This window comes from Furipterus horrens, unplaced genomic scaffold (genome assembly GCF_987537825.1).
Source record: "Furipterus horrens unplaced genomic scaffold, mFurHor1.1.pri manual_scaffold_4, whole genome shotgun sequence".
NCBI classification, from domain to species: Eukaryota; Metazoa; Chordata; class Mammalia; order Chiroptera; family Furipteridae; genus Furipterus; species Furipterus horrens.
Genome location: NW_028327174.1, coordinates 35,200,018 through 35,223,321, shown reverse-complemented (window position 1 = coordinate 35,223,321; position 23,304 = coordinate 35,200,018). Strand labels below are relative to the sequence as shown.

General features: G+C 31.8%; 1 protein-coding gene across 3 annotated transcripts in view; it reads left to right on the top strand.

The window, feature by feature from the left end:
• The window catches only part of KRAS (KRas proto-oncogene, GTPase), a 33,127-nt gene extending 10,709 nt beyond the window's left edge, over window positions 1-22,418 (top strand). For 2 of the 3 annotated variants that reach the window (XM_090272934.1, XM_090272932.1), the window contains exons 3-6: window positions 6,343-6,521; window positions 7,876-8,035; window positions 15,673-15,796; window positions 20,072-20,135. In XM_090272934.1, coding sequence (XP_090129060.1) covers window positions 6,343-6,521; window positions 7,876-8,035; window positions 15,673-15,792 — 459 coding nt within the window. In that variant the 3' untranslated portion in view covers window positions 15,793-15,796; window positions 20,072-20,135. Of the gene's footprint in view, window positions 1-6,342; window positions 6,522-7,875; window positions 8,036-15,672; window positions 15,797-20,071 lie in introns of all 3 variants that reach the window. The other variant, XM_090272933.1, reaches the window with a different exon arrangement.
• The last annotated feature ends 886 nt before the right edge of the window (window positions 22,419-23,304 follow it).

Sequence of the window (23,304 nt, the reverse complement as noted above, 5' to 3'; positions counted from 1 at the left end):
AATCTTACAACTTTCTGGTCATTTTGGTGATATGTATTAAAATATAAGCTGCATGTTCTTTGACTACGTCTAGGTCAATTCGACTTCTGGGAATTTATCCCAAGGATTTGGTTTGTTAAGTGTTTAAGATGAATATACAGGGAAGTTTATTGCAGTGTTGTTTATGATTTTTAAAAGTATAAGTAATTTACATGTCTACCAATAGGGAATGGCTGAAGTAATTTATGGTGTATCTATTCAAATTATATTATGGAGTTGTCGAAAAGTACTAGGTACTGACATTGACTGGGTAGGTGGGGGTGAACCAATAAACCATTGTACATATATCCCAAATTCCTTGTTTTTCTTTTTCCCTATAGTATCTAACTAGGCTATTGTACGTGTTTTGAACTGTTTTTGAGAATTAGCTGTCTACAACAGCCTTTGGTGGCTTATAATCAATAGTGTAGAACATATTCTATGATGGATTTAAATCTTTTAGAAGTTACAAAATATTTGAACATTAAGAGTGTTAAGGTTTATCATTTTTCCTATAGGTGTTACTTAAGAGTATTAAGAAGAATTACACTACTTAACACGTTAAGAAAAAGTTACAAACATTTCAAGAGTAAATCCTCAAATAATACTTTAGTTGACATTTTCAGCAGTTCTATTCATATTTACAATAGCATCTGATGTAATCAGCAGCATGAAGATGGAGATTAAATGGGATAATGCTTTTAATATGCTTATCACAGTATCTGACATAAAAGTAAGGGCTCCGTAAATGTTGGCTATTAAAACTACTATTAATATTATATGGTTACCTTTAGTAAAAATTATTAATTTCCTTTTTTTTTTATTGCTGTTTACTGTAGTCTGCCTTCCAATGTCAGGGTTACTTCCTGAGCTGGAAAACTAAGTTGAGCATGTTAAGGATAACATACTGAGTAACTGGTTATTCTTAATTATAATAGAACAATGACAAAACGCTGTCCTGATGTCCTGGTAGTGAACTTAATCTCATTTTGAAATATTTAGTCTTAATTTTCAAACTCCTCTAATGGGTCTACAAATACGTTTCTGTAAATAAAACAATACTTAAAGCCATCTTAATAAACTTCAAAACACTTTTAATAAATTATATAAGTCAATGCAATAAGATGAAAATTCTAAATGGGCATAGGACATAGGTGATGGGAATAACTATTAAGATAAAATTATATAATATTATTAGTCCTCAAAGAAATGAATATAAAACAAAAAGAATTTTTAGCATTACTGACAGGAGTTTAAAGAAAAATAAAAATATAAAATTTATTGTTGATGAGTGGTGATAAAATATGTACACTCTTAATGCTGTTTGGAAAAATAATATGATGAACATGTGTGCACCAACCAGCTTTTTCATATCTTAGCATTCTGCCACCTTTGGTTTATATCCTTTTTCTTTTTTAAGATGTAAAACTTATTACAAATGAAGACTTCTGTGTTCTTTTCTGTAATCATATTGTCTTCTCTCCCATAAATGTTTTAAAATCTCTGTATGTATTGTTTGGTTTATATTTTTACATTTAAAGTTTCATATTATATAAAACTTGCTTGAATACATTTACTGAAGTATTCTTACTATGTTATAATTAAAAAATTTATAACTTAATTGTTTTATTATACTTTAAGCTCTATTAAACTTGTACTTATTTTGATAATTCACTTTTATAGTGTCTGCATATATTTACATTGAATGGATTCATTCACTTGTTCAACAGACAGTGCTGATTTCCTCCCGTGTTAGAACAATACTTATGCACAGGGTGTCTAGTGGTGAGCAAAACAGATGTGAGCTCAACCGTCATGGAGTTTAATGCCTAGTAGTGGTATAGACTTAAAAAATTATACAAACAAATATTTAGTTACAGATTATAATACATGATATGAAGGAGACATAGAGGTACTGAGGAAGGAGAGTGATAAGTCCTTTGGATTTTATTTTTAAGAACAACAGGATACTATTTGAGGACTTTAACCAAGCCAGTGACATTTAAAGTGGGTGACATTTAAAAATAATTACTAGCTGCTGTGTGCAGAATATATCCTATAAGAATAACAACAGGGATCCCAGCTAGGAAACACTTGCAAGCAATTGCATGAGACACAATAGTGTCATGGTCTAGGGTGATGGTGCTGGGGGTACTTGGATTTGGGGTGTATTTTGAACATAGATCTATGGCATAAGATTGTAGGTCAGTATTAAATACCAATGTAATTTTTCTTTGTAAGACATTTTAGGATGCCTTCCATGTTAAGTGTATCTATTGTAATGATCATTTAAAAGGAAATACACCATATTTCCTTAACATCGTTTACCAATAGTGGCATTGCTGTGTCAAAAGCTATGAACATTCGTATGGTTCTTGATAAATCTGGAACTGCTTTCCAAAAGGATTGTGCCTATTTATTGTATCGTTAGAAATGTTTGTGTTCTAGCTATGATAAACTTTTACCAGCATAGTATATTTCATTTAGAAAGGATTTGTTTGTTTTTTTTTCCTTTTTTTAACTAAGTGAAACAATAGTACTTTAGCTGGGAGAGAAGGAAAGTATGTGGAATAACTTCCTGCATTTAATATTTTATTATTTTGAGTGAAAGTGGCTTTATTATTTTTTTTGTCATAGCTTCCAAAGGATTTTAGTAACTTATGTACCTGAGCTAAAAATTTATTCTATTTAAAAGGCTGGAAATAATACTAATTAAGAATGTTTGGTCTTGATCATTTTCTTGCTCTATTAACTAGTTTCTTTTTAGAATCTGTGTTTTATAAAACTGGTTGAGCTTTGATAATCTGTACTTTCTCAGAGTGGTGGTTTATTTTTTAAGTATAAAAGAAATAAATAATATGTGTTGAGAATACTACAGATTTGTGAAAAGGTATTTTATTAGCCTAGAGCAGCATTGGCAAACTTTTCTCTAAAGGGCCATATGAATGTTTGTCACATAGGCTTTTTAAAAAAAAATTTAAACAACCATTTCAAAATTTAAGCACCATCCTTAGTTCATGGGCCAGATAAAAAAATAGGTGGGCAGTATTTGGCCTGTGAACAATAGTTTGCTGAACCCTTATTTAGATTCTAATTTGGGAAAGACCTTAAACTGATGACTAATTTTTTTTCTACTGCCATATACTTCTTTTTAATGGCTAACCTAAAGTTGGAACAAAATCTTTAGTATTTATATATTGATTTTTTGTTGTGCTTGTCTTCTGCTTTGTTATCAAACCTGTCAGTTTTTTTTTTTTTTTTTTTTCAGATTATGCTCTGCCTTTTAACACTTTTGTTCTGAAGTTTTTACTAGGTTGCATTGCCTTTTTATATAACTCAGAGATACTCTGCTCCGAAGGATGACTCTAGTTAAAATTAACTTTGGAAATACTGAAGTTTTAACCTAAATCTATTATTTCTAATCAGCAGATTCTACTCATTGTTTACAATTAGATTGTAGATTACTTTTTTCAGTAACTGAATGTAACCCAGAACTTAGCTGTTAAGATTTTTAAGGTTTGGAAGGGAAGAGATGATAGGAGTGAGAGAGATTGGTGAGTAAGGAGAGACTGCTTTCCCATTTCTTAGTCCCTTTGATGGAGTATTCATCATGGAAACATGTTATGAAATGCGTATGGAAACTACTGATACTCCACATTAAATACTTTTGAAACACAAAATATTTGAAAATTTTGTAAATGGGACATTATTGAGCTACATCTGGGAGGCATTATATAGGGGCACATGAGGAGTAAATCCCCAGCTACCCCTCACGTATAGACTTGTGTGGCTCCAGAAACTATAGTTATTAATTTTATTATTTGGAAAACATTTTTTATTTAAAGACTAAGGGAGCTTTCAACTATAAGATTGACTTTGGTTAGTATTGATGAGTGAAGAATGTGAGGTGACAGCAACAGGTAAGGAAAAGTCTTTGGTTGCTAGCCACACCCAGGTTATGAATGGATTGCTCTCAATTCCTGTTCTTTCATTATATGTCAAAAACACTCATTTTCAACTTACAATATACAAGAGTTCTTTCAAGTAATTAAGAGAATAGGTGAAAATAAAATGTCAACCAAATGTTGAATTTTTAGTTAAAGAACTTCTTGCTTAGAAAATAAATATCCATCCTTTTTTTTCTGACTGTGAAATCATTTTTATTATAGATAGTATGGAAAAATAGTTTAAAAGTAAGCATGAGATCATAGTCTAATATAGTAGTTCACTCTTTAAAAAATTAAAAGCCAAAAAGGGAAAGCATTTGACATAGCATCTAGTACCAAAAAAAAAAAAAAAAAAAGGCAGCAAGAGATCAATTATTTCTTAAATTATCTCCATCAAAGACAGCCTTTATTAACACTTTTATGTAATACCATCAGCTTTTAAATATATGTATATACATTTATATTGTTTCGTATCTATATTTTGTTGTGATCATGCTACATATATAGGGGTGAGCAAAAGTAGATTACAATTGTACGTAAGGAAAATAATACAATAATGAATATAAAATAATACAAGAATAAACTTTTGTGTATTCACAACTGTAAACCCACTTTTGCCCACCCTGGAGATCTGTATCTTTGTATTCTCTGGCTGTAAACATTTAAAATATATATCAAAAACATAATGTTTAATGACTATTCTCTTTTTTAATGATGGAACGATCTATAAAGTGATTCATGAAACAAAGACACATTAGTGCAATCCCACATGTGGAACAGTAAGAAACAGTGCCCTTGGTTTATACTTCATAGCCATCCTCAGCCTGGCCTTACTCTGTGGCCTCACATTGCACCATTTCTTTTTCCATGTTTTTTTTTTTTTTTTTTTTTTTTTTTTTTTGAGGCCTGTTTTGGCAGTGTGTATGAAATCTTTTAGGCATGAGTATTAATCAAAAGTCAAAGAAAATTAGATTTTAATTTTAAGATTCTATTAATGTTACCCACTCCATTTTTCTTTACTCAGCCTTAGAGTTGCATAGTCCCTTTAAGATTTCCCTCTCTCTCTCCCCTCCTCCCCCCTGCCTTTAATAGAGGCCCCACAGAATTTGCAGATAGGACAATCATGCTCTTTAGAGTTATCATAGTATCCATCTGGCTGTGATATATTGTGCCCAGGATTTCAGAAATGCATAAGGGCATTAAAATCCTCATTATTGACCATTCTCTTTGTATTCCTTTGACTATAAGTAAAATAGATGCATGACATTTATTTGTAAGCTGATTGGTTTTTTCTTGCCATCTAAATCATCCTGAATAACAGAGTTGGTAGAGCTGTCCCATTTTTGTAGTAACTATTTTTTATGAGAATTTGGGTCTTCGTGATGTCAACATGTACACTTACATTGTTGAATCTCTGTGTAACAGCTTTTTAAGAATTGTGGAGGTATATAAATAGCTATATATATATATATATATATCTCTCTCATAAAATTTACCATTGCAGCCATTTTTAAGTGTACAATTCAGTGACATTAAGTAAATCCACAATGTGGGGTTCTAATTTCATGACTTCGTCACCACAAACTAAAACTCTGCACCCACTGAATAATAACTCTCCAGCCCCACCCCAGCCTCAGGTAACTATTCTACTTTTTGTCTCTGTGACTTTACCTATTTTTGGTACCTCATTTACGTGGAATAATAGATATTTGTCTTTCTGTGTCTGGCTTATTTCAGTTAGCATAATGTTTTTAAGATCCATTCATGTTGTACTACATATCAGAATTTTCTTTTTATGACTGAATAATATTTCACTGTATTTATATACCACATTTTGCTTATCCATTCATCTGTTACTAAACACCTGAATTGTTTCTACATCTTGGCTCTTATAAATAATGCTGCTGTGAGCATTGGCATACAGATATCTGTTTCAGTCCCTGCTTTCAGTTCTTTTGGGTATATCCTAAGGATTGGAATTGCTGGATCATGTGTTAATTCTGTGTTTTACTTTTTTGAGGAACTGCTAAATTGTTTTCCACAGTGGCTGCACCATTTTACATTGCCATCAGTAATGGACAGGGATCTAGTTTTTCCACATCCTTGCTAACACTTGTTATTTTCCCTTTAAAAAATAAATAGCCATCCTAATGGCTGTGAAGTGGTAGCTCATTGTGGTTTTGATTTGCACTTCTTTAATGATGTTGAAGATATTTTCATGCGCATATCGGCCATTTGTCTGTCTTCTTTGGAGAGATGTCTGTTCATGGCATTTGCCCAGTTTTGAATTGGGTTCTTTTTCTTGACTTGTGTCCTAACACCTTTATAAAAGTAAAAGTACACCATAATAATGCAGACTGTGTTTCTCCCTTCTCAGGATTCCTACAGGAAACAAGTAGTAATTGATGGAGAAACCTGTCTCTTGGATATTCTCGACACAGCAGGTCAAGAGGAGTACAGTGCAATGAGGGACCAGTACATGAGGACTGGGGAGGGCTTTCTTTGTGTATTTGCCATAAATAATACTAAATCATTTGAAGATATTCACCATTATAGGTGGGTTTAAATTGACTATATAAGTTGACATTAAGGAGAAGTTTTATCTTCCATTTATTGAGTCTTTGCTAATCACCACGGATAAATTATCTAATTTAACTTTTAGAATAATTATGAGGTAGGTAATATCCTATTTTACAAATTAACTTCTTGAGGATTAGAGAAATTGAGTATCGTGTTTTAGATTGCATACTTAGTGGTGGTGCTAGGATTGAAACTTTGGCCTTTTTAACTCCAAAACCTCTTCAACCACTCTACACTAGAGAAGCAAAGCTTTAAGCTAGAGCTGCCATCATATAAATGAAAACCATCAACAAAAATATGAAAATGTAATTGAAGCAGTATCACTCAAATAACCTTAAAAATAATCAAGTATAGTTAGTGTAGAATTTCTTGGAATTGGATAGTGGGTACTTAAAAAAAAATCCCACAACTCTGAAGTTGTAATAGATTGAAGTATTAGAACAATTACAGTTTTTAAAGAAACTGACAAATCAGCCTAAAAGTGACTACCTTTTAAAAAATAATCACTATTGTATTAAGTATAGTTTGTATTCTGTTTTTTGAGGGTTTACAGTTTTCAGAGAACTTCGTATTAAGCAAATATCCCATTCATCAACTGTTCATTTAACAGTGAGTTAGCTCAGTTAAGAGGTTTAACATACTACTTAATATTTCTTACATTTTTGTCTATAGTAATAGAGATAAAGAAATTTGGATGGGTGATAATATTTTTGTAGAATAACTGGCTTTTTATTTCATGCTGCATCTTTGAAATTCACTTAAAATTTTGAAGGAATATAATTTTACCCCGAATTTAGAGTTTATGCGTATCTTATTGAAGAAGGACTTTTATAGAATAAACAGTGTAGGAGCATGAGTGTTGTCTTCACAGAAATCAAAATCCACTTGGCGCTCTTTTGTGAGAAAGGAGTATGAAAATTATGTTAATGTTATAATTAATGTTTTTATAAAAACATACTTAATTCTATAGATACACATTGAACAACATATATAGTTTATGTTTCAAAGATAATTTTAAAAATTAGGAATAGCACCTTCTCTGGTCTATAATTTTCAGTATTTTTCTGTTTTATCACATGACCTACCTGCATATGAGCCTATTAGATTGTAGTTTTAGTATATTTTTGGGTATTTGATCTTTTAAGGGACATAGTTCTCTGTTTAATATGGAGAAACACAATAATGGGAAGGAGAAACAAGGAAAATTTGTGGTGGGAAGCAGGAATTACATAAAAAGTTTTTTTCCAGCCATATTTTATAAGAAAAGGGGTGTACAGTTTTATAGAGTTTTGTATTTTTAATACCTCTAATGTAACTTTTTCCCCCACAGAGAACAAATAAAAAGAGTTAAAGACTCTGAAGATGTACCTATGGTCCTAGTAGGAAATAAATGTGACTTGCCTTCTAGAACAGTAGACACAAAACAGGCTCAGGACTTAGCAAGAAGTTATGGAATTCCTTTTATTGAAACGTCAGCAAAAACAAGACAGGTAAGTAAAATTGTATTAAATACAAGTCTATTTTCTGCAAACCATATCAAATGATTTTAATTATTAATCATAGTTTACTGATAAATCTCCTAGTAATATCATTTTGGGAGTAGGAGGGCAAGAATATAATAAATGTGTATACCTGAGGGCGTAACTGTTACATTGTTCAATGTAATTTATCAGTTTTTCTTTCCATTATACTAAAATAGGAAGTAAAACTCTTTATTTGGTAAATGTTCTCTTAAGGATATGAGAGGGATGCGCTTCTTAATCCAGTTCATGGTATTACTTTTGGCTTTGGTTTCTCTCCACAATGAACAATTGAACATTCTCTTTCTTCAGCTCAGCACTTCTTACATTCAGGAGTCAAGAAATGTGGGGATTTTTGTTGTTGTTGCTGTTATGTTTACAAAGTGACAGAACAGGGCAACGAATATTGAGTTCCTATTTTAGAAGTGCCATTAAGAGCTTTATGTCATGTTTCTAGATTAAATTTTGTTGAAGTTGAAGTATTTTACTTTGGTAGAATCTTTTAAAGGATATATTTATTTTTGGAGAAAGTTTTCATTAAAGCAAGAGAATATTTAGAAAGTAAATAGAAGTTCTCAGTTATTCATTACTATGTTGTTCTGACAAAAATTAATGCCAGGTTGATCTTGACTTTTATTTCAAAAATTACCTATATTTTAAAAGTAACTTTTTTCTCTAGGTAAAATAAAATAATTTCAGTTTATTATTTAACCTCTTTGTATGAAATAAAAGTTTAATGTATTGAAAAAATCCTAGAAAGAAATAATATGTAAGGATATGACGGAATATAATTTTCATATACTAAGAAATTGGTCAGTTTATGTTCCATACAAGACGTACATTTGTTTTGGGCTGTGAGTCCAGAAAACTGTAATACGAGGAGATGAAAATTGATGAACTCATTACATGTTAAACTTATAAAAAACAGGCATTCTAGAATTCTCAAATTTTGTAAAAGGGTAAAAATTTAAAAGTAAACCATCATTCAGCTAGTATATATACCTATTTCCCCAGTGGAAATGTACTGCTTCCTAGTTGTACAAATTTGGTACACAGTGAAAACACAGCGAATTCTATTTTAAGTCTTTCTTTTAGGATTAAAAGCTGAATTTCTGTCGTTTGACCATAGTGCAAATATCTCATTTTAAACCCTGATTTATAGGTTAAAGAAAGACCTGAATACAGCACTTTACTTCAGAAGAATTAAGATTTTATTTACATTCATTCCCAGGTCCATAGGCTGGGAGTAGGTTTTGATTTAGTCTTTTTCTTTTTGCTGGTCATCTCTGACCATATTCCTTGCTTTCCACTGGAGAGGAGGTACTCAAAAAAATGATTATAATATTTATAACTTTTTCTCCCAGCATTTTCTTATGAAAAACTTGCAAATATACAATTAAAGGAATTTGATTGAAAACATTTGCAAACATACTACTTAGATTATACCATTAACATTTTAACTTGCACTATTTGTAACTTGAAAAATACTTTTGGAACTAGTTAAAATTTTATTTTAAATTTTATAGAGAAAAAACCTAAGAGATTTTGCCTAATGTGAAGAATTGCAAATAGAGCAGCGCTTCTCCTATTTTTATATGCATATGAATGAATTGGGCTTCTTATTCAAATCTAGATTCTAATTCAGTGGGTCTAGGTTGGGACCTGTGATTCTGAGTGTCTTAACAGGCTCTCAGGTGATGCTGATTTTAGTACGTGGACCATAGTTGGAGCAGAAAGGCAGTAAGAACAATAAAAGTCTTGTTACAGTATTCCCCCATTGTTGCCTTCCGCTTCTCAGCTGATGAGCCTTAAATAGTTGTCTTCTTTCCTTGTTCTATAGCTCCTGTCTCAGAAGTACTAGTTAATTCTTAGTGTTTGATGTTAATGCTTTAATATACCACAGCATTCATAATTAACCAGAAAACTACCTGTCTTCCTTTTAAAATAGATTTTTAAATTTTATACTGTTTTTTTTGGGGGGGGTGATTAGGAAAGATGTATGTAGTGTGTATGATGTGGAAGTTAACTAATTTAAATTTGCTTTGTAGATATGTGAATCATTAATTAAAATATAGAGTGGTATAAAGGAATACTTTATTTCTTAACCTAAATGTTCAACTTTTCTTATATTTATATCCTGTTTTATTGATATGTTTATGTAATTTATGTTGCTAAACTATAACTTAGATATTTGGTTTCTGAGCTTTGATTTTTTATTATTACATAGACTTGTTGATTTGCCTTTCACAAATTTATTCATCTTCCTTTGAAATTTGTTTGATATTTGCATGCTTTTGGAAGACTTTATAAAGATTTATTCAAGTACTAATTGAGGAGATTACAAAATGAAACATTTAAATTTTGTAAATTTTATATCTTCAGTGTTTTGTGAAAATTTAAAGCCCTATTTTCTGCAGAATATTTTATTACTTATTTGCTATTATTTATTTATTTGAACAAAATTAATATGCATATTCTTGTATTTTATTAACATCTACTTATGTCATGGCCTATTTCAAACACCCCAGACAATTATATTCAAGTTAGTAGGAACAGGATGTTCCTTTAGAGCTTCTCAGAGATGTAAGTCAGGGGCTGGCACACTTTCTCTGTTAAGGGCCAGATAATAAATACTTTAAGCATCATGAGCCACAAATAGTATCCATTGCATATTTTCCTTATAACCCTTTATAAATGCAAAAATCATCCTTAGCTTTTGGACAGTACAAAAAAATAGACCGTGGCTACAGTTGGCCTTCTGGTTGTAGCGTATGCCCAGTTCTCTGGGGAACTGTATTGTTTGATTCAACACTAGAACTTTACCAGGGTAGAGTTTTCAACTTAACTTAAAATTACTAATGTTAGCCTGTAAAAATTTAAAGTAAGACTTATGTATTTTCTATGAAAGGGAAATAGAAGGGGAAAAAGGGGGAATTTCTTCTAGTACATTGTTAAGGGTTGTGGAATATATATTTTACCAACTTTAAAAAGTCCACCACATGGCTAGGATATAATGAGTTATATTTATTTACAATCATTTTACTCCACATCTGAATGGCTAAAGTAATTTTTATTTACTGCTAGTATGCTGAATGTGGTCCCTATGTCCCTACTGGGTAAAGACTGCTACCTAGTTTACATTTATCTGGGCAGTTAGGAATTGCCACATTTTCCCGGCTTCCTTGGGCAGTGCATGCAGTGTTGGCAAAGGCTGTTGAAACCAAACTATTGTTACCATGGTAGTCAGCTGTGTGTTTTCCAGTCTGCTAAAATCAAAAGTGGGGATGTTCAGTAAAGTGGATGACAGAAGCAGAATTCTCAGCATATTTGCTACTCCTGATTCAGCTTTTTTGCTTTCTGGAGGTCTCAACTTGAGTATAATGTGAAAATTAGTTTTATGAACATAAAATTTTGAGTAATTGCATCCTGGTTTTTGTTGTTAATTTCTGGATACTTAAAATTAATTGTTACAATGCAAATTTGCTTTTTTAGAATACATCTTGTTCCTCCCATTCGTCTCCCCCAAGGCTAGTGTTCTTGCATCTCTCTGTAATTAGCGTGTTCAAAGTGTTATTTCCTTAAAAGAATTTGCGAGAATTTTTGCAGATAATAAGCCATTCAGTAGGAACAAATACTTGTTTAAAATGAAATCTCATAGTGAAAGCATTATAGACTCCCGGATATGGAATGATGCTGTTAACAGTTTTTCTTTAGCATAGAATGGTCTATTACCTTAGTCTCACAAGTATGTTTTCACATAATAGCTGAGCTCAAAATGTCATCAAACATCTTGATTTTTAAAAATTTAGGTGTACAAACATGTGCACCTTTGTTCCTAATAAGTATTTTCAATTGTCCTTAAAGTTTGGTAACCAACATTTGAAAATGAGTATGTGTGGCAATAAGCTGTATTCTCAGGAATAAATCATGAAGTGCCAGTTAAGAGTTTAGCATCTAGCCACAGTTGCATATTGAATGTTTCAGCTGTACTTTATCTTTAAAAATTATCTATAAATTTTGGAATATAAAACCAGTGTTCTGTACCAGTGCCAGTAGTTTAAGGTGCACACAAGGATAAATAATAATCTCTTGATGTCAGTATGACCTTAAAGTATATTACCAAGAAATAAGAAATATTTAAATCTGAGGAAATACGGTAATAATTGGTTCTTTAAAATATAATTTAACTTTCCAATAATAAAAATTAGTGAAAAATCACTTTGAAATAACTATTTCTCACTGTTATTTTAGCTACTGAGGTCCTAATACTGAATATTTTGGTGATGGGTAGTAATTTCTTCTTTTTAATCATTGGCTTCCAATTCTCTCTCTGCATTGCTGGAAACAAAATCATATATTCTCGTATTGGTGATGGGGATTTGCACACTTGTAAACTCTTTCAAACTGATTTTAGAAGTAAGTTACAATCAAACTTTGCTTCTGCCAAATTTGTAGAGGACCAAAACCTTGTTTTTCTCCTCTCATAGCATGTTTAAGTATTCTACATTGACCTTATAACTTTTTAAAAACAGGAGTAAATCTTTACATTCTCAAAAAATATGAGCTTTTACCTGGTTTGTTTAATTTATGTATAATTAAATTTCTTGCATTAGTTTTCAAATTGGAAGAATTATTGTGAAAATATCATAAATGTCAGTTCATGCTTTACATTTTACTTGCTATATGAAAGTCATTGTGATGCTTTAAATTACTTATATTATTTGACAGTGATAATTTCTAATATATATATGTTTTTCAAGGACTTGGGAATAAAAATAATTCCTTGAGAATTAATGGTAATTATAAAATATTAAAATTTTTATATACAGGTAAAGTGTTTATGTAATTTAAAGTACTAACATATTTAATGATTTCAGAAAATGGTTGGAAATTTTTATTTTGTAGTGAGCTTAGCTAGCTAGTTAACTAAATTGATTCCATTAAAAATAAGATACAAATTTTCTTTGGCTATAGTGATTTTTTTATGAGATAGTTGAATAGGAATATATTACTGGGTGATATAACTTTTGAGATGTACTTTTTCTTTTTAACGTTTTTATTTACTTATTTTTAGAGAGAGGGGAAGGGAGGGAGAGAGAGGAGGGAAACATTGATGTGAGAGAGAAACATCGATTGGTTGCCTCTCATATGCTCCCCTACCAGGGACTGAACCTGCAACCCAGGCATACACCCTAACCAGGAATCGAACTGGCAACCTTTAACTTTGCGGAATGACACCCAACCAGCTGAGCCCCGTGGATCAGGGCTTGAGATATACATCTTACTATATAATTAACTTATTATTTAATGCCCACTTCTTAACTGAAACTGAGTTTTAGGAGTTTTAAGTTGTACTTTAATGGTAAATTACCAAACTCTACTGAAGCAGTTCTTGATACATTTTTGAGGATTATAAAAATTAATATACCCAAAGAATTGAAGTACCTTTTTTGTCTTAACTATTATAAGCAATAGTTGTGCAAGAGTTCTGCATGCAAAAATTAATCTTTAGCTGTCGACTTACTTTAGTTAATACTTAAATGGCCAATTCTCTGTGCCTGATTTAATTAAAACTAGAAATCATACAGTTGATATGTATTAACTTTTTACGTGCTGAGAGCATTTGATCACATTCAATTCATAGAAAGACTGATCTTACTGTTACAGAACCCCTGGGCTCTTCCAATTGAAACAGAAACCCATGGGCTGTTTCGTTAGGGGCCCGATTGCCTGCCGCCAAAATTATAACTCTTAATACCAGAGTTTAGTGAAAAGAAAAAAGAGTTGTTTATTTTAACAGTTATATAGATTTAATTATTTGCGGATTTTTGCTGCTAAGTCTTATGTTCTTTAAAACACCCATAGACACATATCCTTGCCTCCCCCTACCAAACCAGGCTAGTTTTAGAAAAGTTAGAGATTCTGTTTCCCTACTTTCTAAACACAGTTCAGCTTTACCAGTAGCTGCCAATCATTCAGTTCTGATTGAGGAGACCTTGTCTGTGTTATGGTGTCCACCAGCTTTTAATCCAGAACCTTGTGGATTCTCAGCCTCCTTGTAAACTGCATAGTTAGTCCTTTGTAATCCACATGGTCAGTCTGTTTCTTTTCAAAGCAGCAAGGTATGTCCCTCCCTTAAATCCGCATGGTCAGCCTGTCCCAAGTTAAGTCCACATGGTCAGCCTCCTTAAAATGTCTGCCGCTTGTTTTTAAATCCCTGACTGCGTCCTCTGACGCAGTGGGTGTGGTAACCAGTTCTGACCATTCACAGAACCTCACGCAGGCTCTGTGTGCTTTCTCCATACCATCCCCTGGTCCAAGACCCCTCCCATCTACCTGAGGCCTTGGATGCATTAAAGCCATTTTGCATAAGAAAGACACTAGCCACCAGCCTCAGGCATGTGGAGGCATTCTGAAAGCTGCTTCCTTCTCCCCATCCCCCAGTCGCAAACTGTGGGGTTTTTTTGGACTCCCCTGTTTCTGTAACATTACCAATCCCAGAGAGTTAAAATATTCAAATCCCTATAGTGAGTAATTCATTCCTAAAATTAAAAAAAAAAAATTAAGCTTTAAGTTAAATGTGCAATAAAATAGACCAGCTTTCCTACGGACTTCATTCTTTGAGAGGAATGCACACAGATATTAAACTTTTAAGTTAATTTGCATTACATGTAGATTAATATTTGTGTCCATTTGTTTTTTAGATGTAAGCTTCTAATTTGATGGTGTAGTTTTTCTGGACAAACTAGTAATACATTTAACTAAACACTTCGTCCCCTTTGGCTGTGGCCTAATTTTGGGGACTGAAAAAGGCATTAAAAACTTCAGTGATCTCCCTGTGGCCATACACGATGGTATTTTTCATCATAGCTTTCTTTCCATTGTCTTAAGTAGAGGTCCCTTTTGCCTCTTTAGAGTATTTGAATTAGAAAATAAAGTATGAGGCCATTATAATTAGATACTGTTCTAAAAATTAATTATAAGACTTGTAATCACTAAGAATGCACTTCTGTTGTGTGTTAAGCCACTTGCCCATCCTAGAAATTCACTGGACAGTGTTGTTATTGAAGGTAGGATTCAAGATTCTAGTCTCTTGACCTTTTTTTTGAGGTGTGTATGTATGTGGGGTTTTGTTTTTTTAAAAAAACAAGGGTTAAAACCCTTTTTGTACCACTTTTCTCCTCATTTCTCATGCAGGGTTGAAGTGGGAGGGGTGGGGATCAGTGCTACATAAAGCATCTGTTTTCCCTAAGTCAAAGAAATAATTTAGATCTAAGTTTAGTTTAGGTTTTGATTAATTCTATGACTAGCATACTAAAATGGTTGCTCTAATACATGTACTTAAGCTTTTCATCATCTCCTCTATTTGCAAATTTTAAAAAAATTATAATTCTTTTATAAAACAGAACTGACTTTAAAGAACAAACCAGGATTGAAGCCATATTTTAAAAACTGCATCCCCAGTTTTATTCAAGCAATCTGATGTCTGTTTTAAAAAGAAATTCTCAAGTAAAGCTCATAATTTCAAACTCCTTGCACATGGTTGTCCCAATAAATTATCATTATCGATGAAACAGACTTTAAAGAAGTTGTGTTTTACAATGCAGAGAGTGGAGGATGCTTTTTATACATTGGTGAGAGAGATCCGACAGTACAGATTGAAAAAAATCAGCAAAGAAGAAAAGACTCCTGGCTGTGTGAAAATTAAAAAATGCATTGTAATGTAATCTGGTAAGTTCAGCATATTAATTTTGGCAGAAAGCAGATGTCTTTCAAAGGTATCCAAGTAGCAACCACTTTAGAACTACTTAGGTGTGGGCTTTTAATTTGAAATACTAAAAGAAACCCCAGAGGGAGGTGGGTGGGAAGGGACAGATGAAAACGGGGAAGGGGGGATTAAATGGTAACAATACAAATTAAAAATTTCCAGGAAGAATTTAAAAGTAAAAAAAAGTAAAATGTCTTTCTTGAAAAAAAGAAATCTTTAGTTTGTTACCATAATTAGTTTAGTTTTATTTTTTATTTAATAGGTATTATAATTGAGGCAGTTTTGATGGCTATAGATGACATTTGTCTCAGAGTCTAGAAAGAAAAAGTATTAAGAAACTGTAGAGTAATAAGGCTGAATGGCCCAGAAGGTGGAGAAGGGCCACTCTTAACAATTCTAACTCAGTGGTGTCAACATCACTTTTTACCCAAGTTAGAAACTTGGGATTCTTTGGATGATCCTTCATCCTTCTTTTTCACCCGCAAGTGGAGACAATCACCAATTCCTTTGATGTTACATTCTAACTTTTACCACATCGTTAGTTCAGGCCTCTTTGGTTTCTTCCTGGAACTATTAAAACCTCTTATTTGCCGCCTTCATTCACAGTGCAGCCAGAGAGATATACTTAAGTATCATTCTCCTATCTTTAAATCCAGTCACTGACTTCCTGTTAACTGTGGAATAAAATCTCAAATTTCGTAGTATGTTATAGATGGTTCTTAACATCTTCCTACCCTCCAGCCTTTGGCCTTAGCTCTAAAAACTCCTTGGAAAAATGTTTGTGCTTATGTAAATGAACACCATGTATTTTCTTACCTTCCCTTGAGATTTGGCTGTTGCTCTTGTTTGGAATAGTACTAGTATTCTTGTCTTCTAGTCTTATTAATTAGCTAACATTCTTCAATGATCTCTAATTTGTTCTCTTAAGAATCTTTCTTTAAACCTTTAGACTGAATATAATGCCCTTCCTGTGTATTCCCAATATACGATTTTTAACTGTTATGCACTTACCCTGTTATATTGAAATAACTTCTTCTATATTTGTTTGCTGTACTGTAAAATCTTAGATAGCCAGAATCATATATTTTTAATATTTGCATGACCATGACCTAATGAGGTTCTTGGCACTTAATAGCTGATCAGTTGGGTTTTATTGCATTAAATTTCTCAGTTTTCTTTCTAAATCAACCCATATTAAATTTGGTCTTTCTCAGAAAACATTTCAGTCAGTAGATGCCATACACTTTATGACAAAGCTTAATATTTTGATGTATATTGTTTGTAATAATGTTCTGTGAGAACATGAAATAAAATTGTAGTTTATTATTTATTGTGCTGATTAAAATAAAGGTAGGTAGTCTTTATTATATGAATTTAAGGTCAGGAAATAATTAATGTAGCTCCCAAAAGTGTAACATATACATCTGAATAGATTTCATGTCTAGTCTAAACTCAGAAGAGGAGACAAAGCATGATGGGCATTAATTTTATGAACTCTTGACATTTTTTAGTATCACTATCTAAAGCAATATCTTAATTTAGAAGGTGTGGTAAAATTTAGCATTGCAATGCACTTTGAAAAGTCATACTTCTTAAATCACAGTAGCCATGACCAGATTTAAGTGATTAAGTTTAGTTTTTAATTTAATTTAGTTTAAATTTTTTATTTTCTCATTATCTTACTATTAGGTGATTTTTTTTAAGTAGGACTATTTAAAATAAGTTTTGTGCTTTAATTTTTATTTAAACAAAGGTGGAATCATACACTTTTCTAAAATTTCTTATTTGTGCAAACTTTTCAGTGCCTGTGTATTGTGGACGTCAGGTAGTTGTTGGGCATGATGACTTGAATCTTGTTTTTTCAGTGGACATGGATGGCAAGAAAAAAGCGTACTTGGTAATACTTAACATTTTAAATAAAAGTATTTTTACAAAACTAATTGGAAAGTGATAAATAGATACCAATTAGTTTTCTTAGTTCAAAAAATGGATGAGTTTAGACAAAATAATTACTGGGATACTACTTCTGTCTCATATCTGTGTGTATGACAACGACTGGTTCCCATATTTAAAAAAAGGCATTTACTGCTTTGTCTTGATTAATTGTAACATTCCCCTAATCATTGAAATTATTTAGTTTTAGTAAGATTGGATAGAAAGGAAAGTTCAGTGCAATATGAACCTGAAGTATTTGTCAGTCTTAGAGGAAGAAAATGTTAACAGATTTGTTTTTTGGTGCCTCCTAAATACTTGTGTTGTTTTCAGCTTAGAATGTGTTCTTCTCTGTATTCATCTACATCATCATTTCAGGCCCACTGACTTTTCTTCATTATAAAAATTGAACTAGAGTAGACTAAAGACGATACACGATCAAAGAGAATTTGTGAAGGCTAAGTGAGGTGGATTAGATCCTCAAGTATTCCATTCGAAGTGTTTATGATTATAAATCAGTCAGGGGTTGGTGAGCTATAAAATTATTTTTGGGAAAAGGGGACAACTGTAATTGAAAAACCAAAATAAAAAAAAAAATTATTTTTTACTATACCATTAGAAGTTTTTGCTTTTTATTTGTTAAGAAGATTAGCATGAAAGCCTTGACTGTATTGCTGAGAAATTGTCTTATCTCATTTCCTCACTACTTCAGGTGTAACAAAACATATGTTGTATCAGTAATGGTATCACAAAGTGGGGAGCATTCAATGAGTGAAACTTGGGGGTTTTATTGGGGAACTTTTAATCTCTGTTATTCAAATCAATAATGCTATGTTTTATCTTACTAATATTTGTTTAAAAGTGAGCATGGCTCTCATTACCATTCTGTTTACTTTAAAAATGTTGGTAATGCTTTTTTGAATTTTAGATGTGAAAATTAGATAAATGTAACTTGAAAATGCCCTGATTTAATTTTGCTGTTATTTTGAAATACTAATTTTGGAAGATTTTAGTAATACAGTAAAGGAGAAATAATGTCACTTAAACTTTAAATTATTTTCAAGATAACGTAACAAATGTGTTTATATGAATATCAACAGAGGTGGCTGAAATCAGTAAAAGCCTAATTCTCACAACTTCATTTGATGGGTATTTGTTCCAAGGACTCCCTCTAGTGTCTAGGTTTAAAAATATCAGTATGTTAATAGGCTTTAAAAATTACTCCTCAGGTGAACATATTTTAAAGTATATTGAGGATCATATTTTTCTTTATGTTTTAAAATATTGCTTTTATATTTAATTTTCTCTAACAGGGACATGAGAAGAGTTGACTTATATATAGATCTTGTATTATTTCAGTATTGCACAGTTAAAATCTCTCCTGATAGTCTGAGTGCCACTTCTGTGTTATGAATTACTAGGTTGAAGAGTATTCTGTCTTACAATCACTTTCATCCAGTACTCATTTAGATACATTGCTTTGGTCACAAATAGATGTTAGCCACAATGACCAAATGGGTATTTCTTTGAAGATGTAGCATTTCACTTTATATGGCAAACTTTTGAATACTTAATATATGAAACAAACCAAAGCAATAAATAAGGGAATCTCTCTAAATTGCTAAATTACACTATTTAAATAATTTAACTCCATTCTCCACAAATCAGAGTATTAACATTTTTCAAAGTAGTGTCTTGTATTGGGATTACTTTAAATTTCTTGCTTATATGATTGATTATAATTGAAACCAATGCCTTAATACACCTGTATATAATATTTGAAAAACTGGAAGTATATTCCAACACTGTTCACTTCTTGGTAATTATCAAAGTCTAATGGATTTAAATAGATATTGAAACAGCTCAGATATTGTTACTGTGAATATTTATAAAAATAGTTTATACTGATATCTAATGTCTAGAAACTCAGGGATAATTAAGTATAAATACTTATTCACACACATGCGCATGGATTTTGGTTACCAAGGTGTGCCAGTATTTCAAAAATTAGTAGCAAGTCTGGGGAAATATCATTTGTGAAGCTTATATAAGATTCTGTGCCATTACTTTTCATTACCTTTTGTTAAAATCAGTGTTCTCTATTTAAAATGTTGACAACATACCCATGAAGAAGACATTAAAGAATTATAAACGCATGATAAATATCCACTTGTCTAAAGAAAAATGTAAAGTGTCCTTATTCTTTCTCAGTATTGATGTTTCCATTAGTGATATATCCTTTCTATTATATGTACACCTCAAACCATCACATATATTCACATTTTAATACTTGTTATATATTTCAGGGTGTTGACGATGCCTTCTATACATTAGTTCGAGAAATTCGAAAACATAAAGAAAAGATGAGCAAAGATGGTAAAAAGAAGAAAAAGAAGTCAAAGACAAAGTGTGTAATTATGTAAATACAATTTGTACTTTTTTCTTAAGGCATACTTAAGTAAAAGTGGTAATTTTTGTACATTACACTAAATTATTAGCATTTGTTTTAGCATTACCTAATTTTCTTTCTGCTCCATCCAAACTGTTAGCTTTTATCTTGAATGCTTATTTTAAAATGACAGTGGAAACTTTTTTCCTCTAAGTGCCAGTATTCCCTGAGTTTTGGTTTTTGAACTAGCAATGCCTGTGAAAAAGAAATTGAATACCTGAGATATCTTTCTTGGGGTTTTTGGTGCATGCAATTGATTACTTCCTATTTTTCTTACCAATTGTGAACTTTGGTGTGAAACAAATTAACATGGCTTTTGAATCCTCCCTATTCTATTTTATCTAATCATATATATACTAATTATAACTTCAGTTGAGAATTCACTATTGGTTCTACAGACACATTGAGGGAACATGAATTTCTGAGCTTCCTGTAGATTCTTCTTCTGTTCATCATGTCCTCTAGTTTCAGTCACCCTTAATGAATGTAAATTTACACTGTTCATAAAGGTGTTCTTCCTCTTTCCACTGCTATTTGTCATAGTCATGTTCCCAAAAATACTATATTTTTTCTATAAAAGGAGAAAAATTGAAAAAAAGATAAGGCAATGGAAAACTATTAAAAGGCCATTTACTTTCCACATGAGATAAATTCCTATAATACTCTGAATAACTTTCCCTGTTAATGAAGATTTGGTATGTAATGAGGATTATAGCAACCATTTGTGGGCTATATTTACATGCTACTAAATTTTTGTAATAATTTAAAACATTTAACATACATAAAAATTCTCATAGGAATTAAATGTAGTCTCCCTGTGTCAGATTGCTGTTTAAAGAACTTTAAACCTTTTCTTGTACTTCAGTCTTTGAAAATAGTTTTAATTGATATTGAAGGTTATTTGAGCCAGTTATTGTAGTATGTGTTAAAGAGACCAAGTTGAAGGCTAAGTCCTATGTGAACCCTTGAGCTTCATTGTGCGTTTCACAGTATGGAGTGCATCTCTGTGGTCTTCCTGTGTTGTCATGCATTGATTGGGCAAAAATGGAGACAGAGAGAGTTGGCTAGATCAGCAAGATACATTCTCACTATGTATAGTGGTTCTGCTGACAGATCAGGAGCATCACTTTAAAAAAAAAAAACAACTTAAAAAAATACTTTAAATGAGATTTGGGGATGGGGAAGACTTTTAATTTTTTTAAACAATGAAGGGAAAAAGTTTCAGAGTCTAGTAATTGGCTAGTTCTCTTATCATGGCTAAAGTAACATTTCATAAAAATTTTCAAGTCTGGTCCATATTTTAAGAAGATCTAATGCTTTAAAATAGATAAATTAACAAAATTATTCTTTCAATGCATTTAAAATGTTCCTTATTTTAAGATATGTGAAGTGAGATGCTATGTTGAAGTGAAAATAATCACTGACCAGGAGGAAAGTGATTCTGGTATCTTTCACAACTCCAATTTTGGGCAAATCACCCATTTCTTCATGTTAAAATAAGTCATCTCAAGGCTATAGCTAGCATTACAATTATGTGTTTTACATTCAGTTTACATAAAAATAAGCCTATTTGTCAATCTCAGCACAATCTGTAACTTTTTACCTGTGTTACCATCTTCAGTGCCAGTTCTTAGGCAAAATTGTACAAGAGGTGAGGTTATTTTTAAATATCCTTTCTCCATCTTTTAAGACCCTTCCCCCATATAAATGTCACCTTGCCTGCCTACTCTTCTGTATGACCCATGACTTGATGCTTTTTCTTTTCATGTCTAATTCCCCTAAACTCTAAATTTATTGCTGCTTTAGATATCTCCTTGAAGAAGTCCCATCAAGACACATCAAAATGCCCTACATCTTGTTTCCTCAGGTTCAGTATAACCTGACACATACTACAATGGGACTCAACCTAATGGCTAATTTTGAGATGGTGGTGGTAGCAATTTAACCTTAATCCTTTGAATATTATGTTTGCTGCCTGGTCCATTGGTGACTGTGCAGGAATTTTCATACCTGCTGTGAGTAGACAGAACCCTATCCAGTGGAAGAAGAATTTAATAAAGGTAGTGCTGAAAGAATTCCTTAGATAATCTGTAATTAGGACTAGCCCTGGCAACAGTGTCATATTACATTGTTTTAATAACTAAAATCTTACAATGAAGAATACTTAAAATTTAATTCAACACAGTTCATTTATACCACATACTTGTCTGCTAAATGCCAGGAGCTACACAAGGCACTGGGGACTTGTGGTAAAGGGGGACATAATCCCTTTCCTAAGTAGTGCTTATATTCTCGAATGGTCTGATATCCTCATGAAGCATTTGGCACATGATCCAGAGATAACATAATGCATATTTTAGTTTTGTAAGGAAGGAAGTTGGTCTCCTAAGGTTTCTTCCATTTCTGGAGTAATTATTTTGCTCTGATTCAAATGTAACCGGTTAATCAAGTGACTTTATGTAAATCACTTTTACTTCATTGTTTTAAAGGAGTAAACTTGATTATATATTTTTTATTTTTTGGCATAATTGTGTGAATCTATTGGGACAATTATAGTATACATTAAGTAGTATGACATAATATTAGAATTCCCAAGTGTGTAATATTCTGGTTGGTCTCTTTATATGAGTAATTAAAATAGACTGTAAAAATTAAATATTGAATTCTAAAAGTTATGTTTATCTAAGTACGAATAAACAGATGCCTGAATTAATTTACAGAAAAGGAAATTTCTGTGTAAGAATCATTATGATTTCTGAAATGCTTTGCTATAAACTACAGGTTCATGGGACATCATCTAGGTGGGATGTTAAGACTCATATAGAACCTCCTCTTGTTTCTACCCAAGAGAAAGACATGGCCATATGTACTTTAAGAATAGCAGTACATAACTGAGTAAGGGGATTTTTAGGACTCATGAATTTTTTATGTAGCTGGGTTTTTTTTTTTTTTTTTTTAAGCAGTGGTAATTATCCTTTATTATGTGAATTTCAAATGATTTGAAAAATGTTTGTTTTCATAGAAACTTTAAAAGGGGAGAGATGATCCTAGAAGTAACATAAATGTTATTTAATTATTACAGCCTTAAAG